Source organism: Thamnophis elegans, chromosome 1, assembly GCF_009769535.1.
Source record: "Thamnophis elegans isolate rThaEle1 chromosome 1, rThaEle1.pri, whole genome shotgun sequence".
In the NCBI taxonomy this organism is placed as follows: Eukaryota; Metazoa; Chordata; class Lepidosauria; order Squamata; family Colubridae; genus Thamnophis; species Thamnophis elegans.
In genome coordinates, this window is record NC_045541.1 from 169,578,466 (window position 1) to 169,592,298 (window position 13,833).

Below are 13,833 nucleotides of genomic sequence, written 5' to 3' on the forward strand. Positions count from 1 at the left end.
GATGCTATTTGGAACCCTGACACAATCATCACAACATGCATTGGTAGCTCTGGTTTAAAGCTGTTGGAAGAAATATCCACCTGGTTCAGTTCCAAGCTGGGAGAAAGGCACTGGAGACAAAATGGAGGATAAAGGCTGATTGGAAAGAGGGTCCATTTATTGATGAAGCAGAACCACCAAGTATGTGTGATTCTGGGTAGCTGACCACATGGAGTTGAGAGTGAGGGGTTTTTATACCTTCTCTTGGGCTTTGAACTTGAGCTTCCTGTTCCTGTGCAAGAACATGTATTCTATTGGCTCATGTTAGACTCAGTTTGTCTGAGCTAAGTTTGGTTGAAGTTTGGGCTGATGCAATGAGGGGCTTGTTGAGCAATTCCTATTGTGGCTGAGGGCTAACCCTATTTTTGTTCAGACCATGTTTCAGGGAGTAATGGGTTACCAAATTTGCATTTCTAAAAGCTGGACTCAGTATATTATCAGCCTGGGGGCAATGAGCTGAGGCTCCAAGTTTCTGTCTCCCTGATGATTTTTATTTCTCTTTTAGGGGAAATATTTTATCCCGCCTTTTTAAATATTTCTCAAAATATTTCATTCTTCTAGGAGAGGGGTGGGTGCTAACTTTCTACGAAGCCATCTAAGTTAGAAGCCATATCTGTGTCTTGTGGTAATGAGTTCCACAAGGCTAAAAGGAGTTAAACTTATATGATTGAGTCTGTGTCAGAGGAATTATTGAGTCTGTCATCTGCACCTCTATAACTGTCTGGTTTGGCTCCCCAACCAAACAAGACAGACACAGACTTCAGCGGATAATTTGAACTGCAGAAAAAACAGTTGCTACCAACCTGCCTTCCATTGAGGACCTGTACACTGCACAAGTCAAAAAGAGGGCTGTGAAGTATAATTTAAAACTAGCTAAACTTAGAGAAATTTAGTGATAATAGATATAATTAAATACATAATTGATAATGATAATAATGTATACAATGCGTAGTGTTATGATAAGTAATAACTGGATATGAATATTGAATGGTACCCATGAAAGGAAGATTAGAAACCCTTTTGGATTATATATAAAGGTTAATAATAATTAAAAAAAGAATTGTTAGATTCAGTTAAGTCTTGATTACTAGGGGAAAAAATGATATGATGCAGGATATAGTTAAATAAAGGAGGGATAATGATAATAATGTATATATATGTATGGGTACAATATAAGGAAATGAGATGTAAATTGTAAACAGTGATTTGGAAAGAAGGATAGAAAACTTTGTTAGTAAATATTATGGTTGTTTAGCTAGAATAGGACATAAGGATTTAGTGTCATTGGAGGATTTTAGAAATAGTAAATGAAATGCCAGTATGTGGTTATGTATTAAATCTTGGTATATTTTATGATGAAGGACATTTAAACAACTATAGTCAAATGAAAATAAAGGTATGATGACAGTAACATGTATAAATATCTGAGTTAAAATACTCTAATTACGAATATGAATTATGCTTGATGACTGTGGAAGAGATGCACGAAAGTCTTTTGTAACCAACTGATACACTTTCTACAGTGTGTAAAGAAGGAAGGTTAGATGTGTTAGTTTTGAAAATTAAAAATTAAAAAAACTTTTTTTAAAAAAGAGGGCTGTGAAAATATCTACAGACCAGCAATGGTATCCTATTATCTTCACTACCGGTTTGGTAGCGGGAGCGCGCATGCAGAAGGTCCATGATGATGCCTGGGTGGGTGGGCGGAGCCTTGTACCACCACCACCACTTCTGGTTTACCCGAATCAGTGCAAAGCGACGTTATAGGGCATTGCACATCAGAACAACTAGACACAAGGAGTCGTCGTCCCCCCGCATGTCATCACTCTGCTAAACAACTAATTCCCACAACACTGTCAAATATTTACTAAGATTGTATTAGTATTATTCTTTGCAACTTTCCTATTACCCATTTCCTTTTCTACTTAAGACTACAGCTGTGTTGCTTGTGTCTTTATGATTTATACTGTTTATTTAGTTTCCTAGTATGATTTATGTTGATGGCTTATTAGGCAGCCGATGACTATCACTGTTTGAGCAAGGCCTGCCAAGACTTTGGACTAACAATCAGCCTGAAAAAAACACAAGTCATGGGTCAGGACGTGGATTCCCCTCCCTGTATTACAATCTCTGCACAAGAACTGGAGGTTGCCCATGACTTTGTGTATCTTGGCTCAACTATCTCCGACACTCTCTCTTCAGATACCAAGCTGAATAAACGCATTGGTAAAGCGGCCACCACATTTTCCAGACTTACAAAGGGACTGTGGCTTATTAAGAAGCTGACGGAACATACAAAGATCCAGGTCTATAGAGCCTGCGTCCTGAGCACACTCTTGTGCTGCAGTGAGTCTTGGAGAGCTGAACACCTTTCATATGCGCTGTCTCCGACGTATCCTTGGCATCACCTGGCATGACAAAGTTCCAAATAGCGCAGTATTGAAATGTGCTGGAATTTCTAGCATGTATACACTATTGAAACAGCGACGTCTACGCTGGCTTGGGCATGTCGTGAGAATGGCTGATGGTCGGATTCCGAAAGATCTCCTGTATGGAGAATTAGTGCAGGGAAAGCGCCCCAGAGGGAGGCACAACTGCGATATAAGGATGTCTGCAAGAGGGATCTAAAGGCCCTGGGAATGGACATTAACAGCTGGGAAAACTTGACCTCTGATCGTTCAGCTTGGAAGCTAAAGACGCAGCATGGCCCCCTCCAATTTGAAGAGACACTTGTTCGGCAGGCTGAGGCAAAGAGGCAGTCCCAAAACCAGCGAAATATGGGCGGCATTTTCAAGAGTTAATTGTGGAGAACTGAAAGGAATTTGGTGGGGGGCAGGGCCAAGCAGGGCTTGTTGATAATGGTTTGGAGACGTTAAAGAGCTGGAAATGTAAATTTAAAAGGTGCAAAAAGCAAGCACTTTTGATTTCAAGTGTCAAATCTTATAAGTGCCTGTAAGAGCAGCCTCAAAATGAGGCATGCTTTCTGGATGCAAAAATTGTTGAGAATCAGGGATGCTACCAAGAAGATTCCTAACATAAGGAAGATGGCGGGGGGGGGGGGGGTTCCTACAGATTTTTTTTCACCTTGATAAGCACATGCTAAAGCAACCTCGCCATCTAATTGTATTGCAAAAGCCTCCCACTATAGTGCGTGTGAGAAAGAGGGGGAGAGGGAAAGGGGAAGGAGAGAAAGGAAGGGAGAGAGGGAGGGAGGGAGGGAGAGAGAGAAAGGGAGGGAGGGAGAGAGAGAAAGGGAGAGGGGGAGGGAGGGAGGGAGAGAGAAAGGGAGGGAAATAGGGGAGACAGAGAGAGAAAATGAGGGAGAGACAGAAAGAGGGAGAGGGGAGGGAGAGAGGGGTCAGCTTAAGACATCTCTTAAGGATAAGTTGTGAGAACACAAAACTTTGTCCTCCAAGGGGGAAGAAAAGAGGGGTTTGAAAATACAATTATTAAATTTTCATATGACAGAAAGAGAGAGAGAGGGAAGGAGAAGGAAAGAGAAAAGGGAAAGTAAGGGAAGGAGAAAATAGGTCTGGAAAGGAGAAAGGAGGTTAGCAAGGGTTGTAAAATGGGTAAAATGAGTTGCTGCCTCAGGAATTCTGGGACTTGAAGTCCACAGGTCATAAAGTGGTTATAGTTGCCCACCCCTCCATACAAGGTATGGTAAAAAAGGCAAGATGGCAGTCACATTTCACACAAAATGCAGGTGGAGCTTCAATCACACTGCCACAGCTGCCATTGTGACTTTTGGGACACCGCTGCTATTTCTCTAGTGATCTGAAACAAGAGGTGGTATTCAGCAGGTTCTGACCGGTTCTGGAGAACCGGTAGCGGAAATTTTGAGTAGTTCGGAGAACCGGTAAATACCACCTTTGGCTGGCCCCGCCCCAGGGGTGGGTTTCTCGCCCCGTTCCAACCGGATCGGTTGGAACGAGGCTGGTGGCGTCCTCACGCACGCACGCGGTGCGCGCGTGCATGCACGCGGCGTCCTTGCGCACGCACGCGGTGCGCACGTGCACGCATGCGTACTAGCGTCTGCGCGATGCTCCAGCTGCTCCTGGAGGATCGCGCAGGCGTTCTGCACATGCGTGGAAAGCGCGAAATTTGAAAAAACCGGGTAAGGAGCGGGCGCGGGTGTGCGTGCGCCCACGGGCACGGGGGGGGGGCTTCGCCGTTCCCGGAAGTTACTTACTTCCGGGTTCGGCGACCAACCGGATCGCAGGGACCGGTGCGAACCGGTCGAAACCCAGCCCTGCCCCGCCCCCATGTACTTTCTGCTTCCCGAGTCCCAACTGATCAGGAGGGAATGGAGATTGTGCAGATTGTGCAGGCTGGGCAGGGGACAGAATGTATCTGCCCTCTGTGTGGAAGGGATTGCCATTCTCGAATTGTCTTTTGAGACTGAAGGATGCCAATTGAATGACTATCACTAAGTGTTGTATGTTATGATTCATGATGAGTGTATTTATGATGACTATGATCATGACTTATCACTTATATCTTTTATGTACACCAGGGGTAGTCAACCTTATTATACCTACCGCCCACTTTTGTATCTCTCTTAGTAGTAAAATTTTCTAACTGCCCACCGGTTCCACAGTAATGGTGATTTATAAAGTAAGGAAGTAACTTTACTTTATGAAATTTATAAAGCAGAGTTACAGCAAACCCCTACCGCCCACCATGAAGCCTGGAATGCCCACTAGTGGGCGGTAGGGACCAGGTTGACTACCACTGATGTACACTGAGGGCTTATGCACCGAAGACAAATTCCTTGTGTGTCCTATCCAGTGGTGGGTTTCAAAAAATTTTCAAATCTATTCTGTAGGTGTGACCTGTTTTGTAGGAGTAGCTCGGCGGTCATGTGACTGGGTGGGCGTGGCCAACTTGGAAAATGTGATGAAACTGCCCACCCAGTCACCGCTTGCTCGCTCCCCTTGCCCGCCCACCCCGGCTGTGGAGGATTGGGAGAAGCCCACATGGCGCACACTCCCTTCTCTTTGACAGCCTCCTCGTTTCCAATGCAGGGGGTGGGGAATCCATGCAGTGGGAGGAAATCACATGGATTCCCCATCCCCTTCATTGGAAACGAGGTGCCTGTCAAAGAGAAGAGAGCAGTGCGCACCACGAGGCTTGGTCAACAGCCAAAGAAGGAACAGGAGGCAAGGATTCGGCTGTTGGACAAGCCCATGTGGCGCGCGCTGCTCTCTTCTCTTTGACAGCCACTTCGTTTCCAATGAAGGGGGTGGGGAATCCATGCGATTTCCTCCCACTGCATGGATTCCCCACCCCCTTCATTGGAAACAAGGAGGCTGTCAAAGAGAAGGGAGCATGCACCACATGAGCGTCTCCCAATCCTCCATTCTGGCAAAGGAAGAGGGTGGGTGGGGCAAGCAGGTGCGGACAGGTGGGGCAAGTGAGCGGCAACTGGGCAGGCAGGTTGGGGGAGCGAGTGAACAGTGACTGGGTAGAAGGGGTGAGTGTGGAGGTTGGGAGCAGGCCAGAAGAGGGAGCATTCCGGTACAGGGCCTCTGGAAGAACAGGTACGGGAAGGCATGCTAAATTTCACCAACCGGTACACCTGTACCGGTCCATACCGGCTGAAACCCACCACTGGTCCTATCACACTTGGCCAATAAAGAATTCTATTATTGATGCATATGTACAGGTAGACCTTGACTTATGACCAGTTGCTTAGCAACTGAAATTCCAACTTACCTGGGGGTACTTATGACCCAGATTGAAAATTCCAAAAATCATCCCACCCCTCCCTGCAGGCATGTCGCCACCCAGAAACCAAGTTGCATTTACAACCATTTATGGCGTCTTGCAGTCATGTGACAGTGTTTTATGATGGTTTTGCCCAAAACTGGCATTTACTTCTGGTTTTCAGAAAAACTTTGACTACAGCAAACCTTTACTTCATTTAAAGACATGGATTCACTTAGCAACCATTGCAAAAAAATTTGTGAAAGCAGATCAGTCACATGGCAGTCATTAGTTACGACTATGGAACACAGACTTGGAGGGGACCTCAGAGGTCTTCTAGTCCAACCCCCTGCTGGAGCAGGAGACACAGGAAGAAGAGGCTCCGTAACGGTTGTAACTCGAGGACTACAGGACTACTTGTATTCCATGATCTGCTCCTCCTCCTTTGAATCAGCAGCATATTTTCTTTCGGTAGTGACAATAGAAATAGTGAATAGAGACCACACAGTAAAGATTTCAATACTATAGTGTTTCCCTGTTGCAGCCATAAAAGCCTTTATGAGAACTAGGAAGTTTTATAAACAACAGCTGTTTTACTTTGTATACTTTTGACAGTTGCATTACTTTTAATTTGGTTCCCCCCACTTTGGCAGTCAATAAGAACTAGAAGCTTTGGTTGTAGTAATGAAAAAGACTTTTGTGTCCTGTAATAATGAAGCATGTTTACATTGTTTGCATAACTGGTTTTGTTCTACACTGTTTGGTCTTATTATTCTAGCCTTGGGAGAGATAATTCCCAGTCCACTCAGGTTTCTGAGGTCCTGCTTCACAAACATTTTTTCCATGCATATGCTCCAAAGTAGTGAGTTGATTTTAAAAACAGAAGAGTAAGTTTCTGGGAAGCATACGGCACAGAAAAATCTAATTTATAATTTACAGAAACTGCATTTTCTATAATTTAACGGATACAACATGTTTTGAATAACCTTTATGCCTTTCACCTTTAGGGCTCCTTTTCTCTGTTTTTCTTCCTCCTCCTCCTCCTCCTCCTCCTCCTCCTCCTCCTCCTCCTCCTCCTCCTCCTCCTCTGTTGATCAGAAATTCCCTGCTTAACACATCGTCCTTCTCAATATTGCCTTCCTTTGGCTGGCTCCTCTCTGTCACTACTTGTCTGGAAACCCCCCAGATTGGATCACTCTGGATTTCTGCCCCTTGGTCTGACAGACTTCTCTAAACCTACTCAAGAGAACTCTATGATGTTGACATGGGTCCAAAAAATATAGGAATCTTCCAGAGGTGGTATTCAGCAGGTTCTGACCAGTTCTGGAGAACCGATAGCGGAAATTTTGAGTAGTTTGGAGAACCGGTAAATACCACCTCTGACTGCCCCCCCTCCCATCTATTCTCTGCCTCCCGAGTCCCAGCTGATGGGGAGAAAATGGGGATTTTGCAGTAACCTTCCCCTGGAATAGGAAGGGAAAGGACATTTTACAGTATCCTTTCCATGCCATGCCCACTAAGCCACACCCACCAAGCCATGCCATGCCCACTAAGCCACACCCACCAAGCCATGCCATGCCCACTAAGCCACACCCACCATGCCATGCCATGCCCACTAAGCCACACCCACCAAGCCATGCCATGCCCACTAAGCCACACCCACCAAGCCATGCCATGCCCACTAAGCCACACCCACCAAGCCATGCCATGCCCACCAAGCCACGCCCACAGAACCAGTAGTAAAACATTTTTAATTCCACCACTGGAATCTGCATAATCTCAGAGGAGACTATTTCTCCAACTAGAGGACAAGATAGTTGCACTGTTTAAAGAAGGAGATATGGGGAAACCTCCTGTGGTTTCAACATTTTCCACCCTCACAGATTGCAAGTTTGAAAAATCTCTGCATTCTAAAAAAATCCCAAGTGTGTTGTTAAGTGGATTGCAGTGTTTCTCAACCTTGGTAACTTCCAGAGGTGTGGAAGTTCAACTTCCAGAATTCCCCAGCCAGCTATGCTCTGCTAGCTGGGGAATTCTGGGAGTTGAAGTCCTCACCTCTGAAAGTTGCCAAAGTTGAGAATCACTGAGATGGAGGATGACCACATTATTACTATACCAAGCACAGTATTTCCTGCAGGTACTTGGAAGGATGTGAATGGCACTACTGGATTCTTTACAAGCAAGTTTCCTGGCCAGGACGACAAATGCCATGGTCAGATTGGAAGGCAGACGATCAGATAACATTCCAAAGGCATCCTTGAACCTTATAGGTCATCTGAATGCATCCTAGCAAACCAGACAGGCCTGGTTATTTTGTATGCACACTTCCCAGGCAGGTGATCAGCCCCTCACAGGCTTGTGATGCTGCTAGTGGATTATTCCCTCCAATGAGGACGATTGCGTAGTCAGGATTAAACTAGCCAGTGAGGCTGTTCTTATGCTTGTGTTGAACCAGCGTGCCAGTTTCTTTTTCTGAGTTTGCTGATGTGGAAAAGAGATAAGAAGAGGGGTGAGCCCGTTTAAGCCCGTGGGAAGGAAGGCTGGTGCATTTTATCATCCTAATCTGCCCTTTGGTGTGGGAAGGACTCAGGGGTATTTCCAAAGAGGCTCTTGCAGTGTGTCCCCATCCTCACACACACCCTTGGGTGACCCATCTGATTTTCCTCTGGCCAGGCTGCAAAACTTTTGCAACTCTAGAAAGTTTGAAAGTGAACTGTTTCCCCATTCCCTGCTTCTTGAGTCTCAACTGCCTCTCACTACTGAAATCTGGTGTTACTTAAGCCGCCTGTACCCAGCCTTAATTCTTCTAAACCGTTTGATAATCCCGGTGGAAAAACATACAAACAACCTCCAGGAAACCAAAGCACGTGATTCCCCTGCTTTCTCAGCCACAGCAATCAGGCTGAAAGATAACTGACTTGTGCCCATCACAAAGCGAGGGAGAAGGGTGACTGGGGATCTAAATCCAGATCTCCCCTCATCCCAGCTCAACCCTTCTAGGTCTGGCAAATCTTCCAGCTCTCTGGACTTCAATTCCCAGAATTCCCCAGCCATCCTGGCCTTTGCTGAGAACTCCAAGGGTGGAAGTCCAGACATCTGGGAGGCACCAAGGTTGGGAAAGGTGTGGTACCCTATCGCTTGGGAAATGAGTACAGGTGGCAGAACGGCTAAATAAGCCTTGCAGCTGCATTGGAATGTACAAGAATTATTCTGGAGGGGTGAATGTATCAGTCACCATCATCCTAATCAAAACGCTACAGATACTTCTTGGAGCAGCTCCTACCACTGTTGGGATCATAGCCAACAAGGGATAAGCTATCAAATTGCAGGAAGGTTAAATGACTTAATCTTTTCGCTTTCTAGATTTGAAAATGCCAAGCCAAGAGTCTCTCGGGAGTTACCAGGATGAGACTAAAACAGGACAAGGTAAGTACAAGTGGCGATTTTTAGAATCACAGATGGGAACATTTTTTGGGAGGGGGGGGGAAATATACAGATTTTTGAACCATGAAATGTATATAACTGAAGTAATTTTTTCCCCAGGTTAAAGCTTGTCCCCAGCTTTAGTTTCATCTCCAGTTGATGTAATCCAAAGGAGGGGGAGGGGAACGACACTTTAGAAGCTTGAAAAACTTGAATTTTTGGGGAGATATATCTTGGTATTTCCTCCCTGGAGCTGAGACTGGCAGACTTTGTTGGCAAACTTTTTTCTACTGTAATCAATAACAAGGAATCCTTTGTGCCCTGTTTCATTTTATTTCCAGCTAAGATCCTAAGGTGGTTGATATCTCATTGAAAGGCACGTGTGGATCTGTTCCTCACATAAGATCCCATCTGTGGACCAGAGCTAGGGACTCATAGAATCATAGGGCTGAAAGGGACCTTGGGGGTCTTCTAGTCCAACCCCCGTCTCAAAGTAGGAGCTTTATACTATCCCAATCAAATGGTTGTTTTCCAAATCCTCCAGCAATGGATCACCTACAACTCCAGGAAGCAAGCTATTCCATCAATCAATTAATTGTTCTCACTGCCAAAAAAAAATTTCCCCTTACTTCTAGGATGGATCACTCCTTAACAAGGTTCCACCCATTGCTTCTTGTCCTGTCCTCTGGAGCTTTGGAGAATACATCAATCCCATCTTCTCTGTGACAGCTCCTCAAATATTAGAAGACAATTTGTCAGGGTTTGCAATTATCACATTCCCTCCTAATCCTTCTCATGAGTAGGCTAGGTTAGAGACACCTGGCTCCCTCAACTATGTCTCCAGCTATCTCAAGATGCCTGTTCCTGGCTTTTTCTGAGCTCAGAAGGGGAATAAGGTTATAAGGTTATAAGGTTTATTGCACTTGTATGCTGCCCTATTTCCGAAGGGACTCAGGGCGGCTAACAAACCAAAGGGGAAAGGGATAATACAGACAAAAACAACAGGCAAACAAACAAAATACAAAAACAATTTAAAAGCAACCAACAGCCACACAAATTCGAGAGGGGGTGGGAACTCATCAGCCCCAGGCCTGTCGGAACAGCCAGGTTTTAACGGCTTTGCGGAAAGCCTGAAGGGTGGTGAGGGTCAGGATCTCCACGGGGAGCTCGTTCCAGAGGGTCGGAGCAGCCACAGAGAAGGCTCTCCTCCGGGTAGTCAACAAACGGCATTGGCCGGTGGATGGAATTCGGAGGAGGCCTAGTCTGTGGGATCTAATAGGTCTTTGGGAGGTAATTGGCAGCAGGCGGTCTCTCAAGTACCCAGGTCCAATACCATGAAGGGCTTTATAAGTGACGACTAGCACCTTGAAGCGTATCCGGAGACTGATAGGCAGCCAGTGCAGCTCACGGAGGATAGGTGTAACGTGGGTATACCGAGGTGCACCCACAATCGCTCGCGCGGCTGCATTCTGGACAAGCTGAAGTCTCCGAATGCTCTTCAAGGGCTGCCCCATGTAGAGCACATTGCAGTAGTCCAGTCTTGAGGTCACGAGGGCGTGAGTGACTGTTGCGAGAGCCTCCCGGTTGAGGTAGGGACGCAATTGGCGCACCAGGCAAACCTGGGCATAAATAATAAATAGTAGGGAGAGCTCGTTATGTATGCCTGGAGGGGGAAGGGGTAGGATAGGGAAGACTGAGTAAGCATGAGATATTACTATTAATGGGGAATCTTCATTTGCACATAGATGATTTTGTTGGGGGGGGGAGATCCTTGCTCAATTGGACCATGGGGGACACATGATTTTTGAGGCCTCCTGAACTCACAGCATACACACATGGAGGACTGGGGTGACGCTGAGTTCCCAAATAATTGAGGTCTTGTGATCCCTAAACTTCCCACTGAGCGAAACAGTCATCAACAGGCACATAGACGTACACAATTTCTACATACCATTCAAAGGAGGCAATCAAAAAGCCAAAAAGAAAACAAAAAGACCAAAACACCTCATCACCAGCAATCAACACACAGATGAGCCGAGACGAATACCAAGATGCACATTAGAATTATAATCAAGAAGCAAAAAATGCCCCAATCAAGGAACTGCCAAACAAGCTAACAGAACAGCCCAACCAAGGAACCATCAAGACCACTCCTGACCAACACTGACACGACAAGCCACTAATATATAAATAAAACATATGATGAATGGTTGCAGGAACTGGGCGTGGCTAGTCTAGTGAAGAGAAGGACCAAGGGGAGCCATGATAGCAGGGTTCCAATATTTGAGGGGCTGCCACAGAGAGGAGAGGGGTCAAGCTATTTTCCAAATCCCCTGAAGGCCAGACAAGGAATAATGGGTGGAAACTGATCAAGGAGAGATTCAATCTGAAATAAGGATAATTTTTCAGACATTGAGAAACCAATGGAACAGAAGTTGCCTTCAGAAGTTATGGGAGCTTCATCACTGGAAGCTTTCAGGAAGAGACTGGACTGCCATCTGTCAAAAATGGTGTAGGGTAGTGATGACGAAACTTTTTGGCACGAGTGCGCAAACTGGAGCATGCATGCATGTGCATGAAAGTCCGTGCGTGTGCACGCCAGAGCACCTCCGGTCCTTCCGACGCGACCTAAAAAGTTGGCTTTTCCAGCAAGCCGGCCTGGCCTGAACAAAATAAAATAAAGGATTGATTTAATTGTTAATTTTAATTTAATTTTTAAAATGTTATTGTTGATATTAATTGGGGTTTGTTTTTGGATACTCTATCTAATTTCCTTTTTAACTTTTGTAATATGTGTTTTTTTTTAATGTTGTACGCCTCCCTGAGTCCTTTGGGAGAAAGGCGGCATATAAATCCAATAAACAAACAAACAAACAACAAACCAGAAACCTGGAGACCAACTGGCCGACGCACACATGCCTGTTTATTGGCCATTTTTGGCTGTTTTCAAGCCATTTTGGGGCCATTTTGGGCCTGAAAATGCCCCCCAAACAGCTGAAAAACAACCTGAAAATGGCCCCAAAAACAGCCCAGAAAACGGCCTGGAAAACGGCCTGTTTTTTGGCTGGTTTTGGCCGTTTGGGGGACTGCTTTCAGGTCATTTTCTGCCACTGTGGCGCCCACAAAGACCAGCTGGCTGGTGCACATGTGTACACCGGAAACCAGAAGAGCAGCTGGCGATGGCACAGGTGCCCACATGCCATAGGCTCACCATCACAGATGTAAGGGCTGCTTAGGTGGAGGGGGTTTGGGCTACATGACCTACAAGATCCCTTTTAACTCTGTTAATCTGTATCTGTACGAGATCAAACCCCACCCTCTACTAGGATTAGGATTAGGATTACTTTATTTATATGCCTATATGTCGCCCTTTTCCCTGGGGGGACTCAGGGCGGCTCACAATCCAAGGGGGAGGGGAGTACAAGACAAAAATACACACATAAAACAGTACATCGTTAAAAAAACGCAACAGTCATACTATTCGGGTGGGGTTGAGATCTTAGCCCCAGGCTTGTCGGGACAGCCAGGTTTTAAGGGCTATGCGGAAGGTCTGGAGGGTGGTGAGGGTACGAATCTCCACGGGGAGTTCGTTCCATAGGGTCAGAGCAGCCACCGAGAAGGCTCTCCTCCGGGTAGTTGCCAGTCGACATTGACCGGCTGATGGAATTCGGAGGAGGCCTAATCTATGGGATCTTATTGGCCTAGTGGAGGTAATCAGCAGTAGGCGGTCTCTCAAGTATCCAGATCCAATACCATGAAGGGCTTTGTAGGTGACAACAAGCACCTTGAAGTGCACCCGGAGCACTGATGATGTTACCTAGTTTGGTAGTTAAACGTCTGCAAGGAAAAACCTAGCTCACCTCTGGAAGACCCTGTGTGATGATCACGTAGGGGACCTTTTTCTTTCTCAGCATCCTTTCAGTGAGACTCCCGTTGTTGCAAGGGATTCTTCACCTTTTGAAGAGCCCCTCCCCTCCCCCTCCCCAGGGCTCCTTTGAGATTCTGGTGAACCTCTGTGGATCCCTCCTCAGAAAAGTAGTTTTCAATGCATAGTTAAACTTCATTGACACAGATTTTATTGCAAAGGCAATTGATTATACTTGGACTCGGTGATCAGGATAGTCACAAGTTGTGTGGGTATTTAGTTTGAAGTACAAATGGTGCTGACCATTGCCAAGGCAGGGCATGCTTTCGGAGAAAACGGCACAGATAGTCCACGAAGTGCAACCACAATTGGGGCCAGTATTTACTGTCCTTTCCTTCCAGATTTTACCTGGGTGGTTAAGGCTAATAACCGGGCGTATCATGCACAAATTCGAAAGAGGCATCTCTGGTGTTTGAAGAAGAGGAAATATGCAGTAAGTCTTATTGGAGGTCAGGGGAGGGAGGGAGGAATAACAATGTTAGGGATTTCAAACCCTCTTTATATTCTGCTTCCCTGTTTGTGTGTGTGTGTGTGTGTGTTTGTCTCTCTTTGTTTTAAGTTTAGTGAGCCTCCCAGAAGCTAACTAGTTCCTTTCCTTTCCCTCCCCTCCCCTCCCTTCTCTTCCCTCCCTTCTCTTCCCTTCCTTTCCCTCCCCTCCCCTCTGTCCCCTCCACTTCCTTTCCTTTCCCTTCCTTCCCTACCTTCCCTTACTTTCCCTTCCCTCCCTTCCCTCCATT

General features: G+C 45.9%; 1 protein-coding gene across 1 annotated transcript in view; it reads left to right on the forward strand.

The window, feature by feature from the left end:
* The first annotated feature begins 2,129 nt into the window (after positions 1–2,129).
* Positions 2,130–13,833, forward strand: part of ATP8B3 (ATPase phospholipid transporting 8B3) — an 86,347-nt gene continuing 74,643 nt past the window's right edge. Inside the window, exons 1-3 of the mRNA XM_032214210.1 lie at positions 2,130–2,385; positions 9,112–9,174; positions 13,438–13,529. Coding sequence (XP_032070101.1) covers positions 2,130–2,385; positions 9,112–9,174; positions 13,438–13,529 — 411 coding nt within the window. The remainder of the gene's footprint in view (positions 2,386–9,111; positions 9,175–13,437; positions 13,530–13,833) is intronic.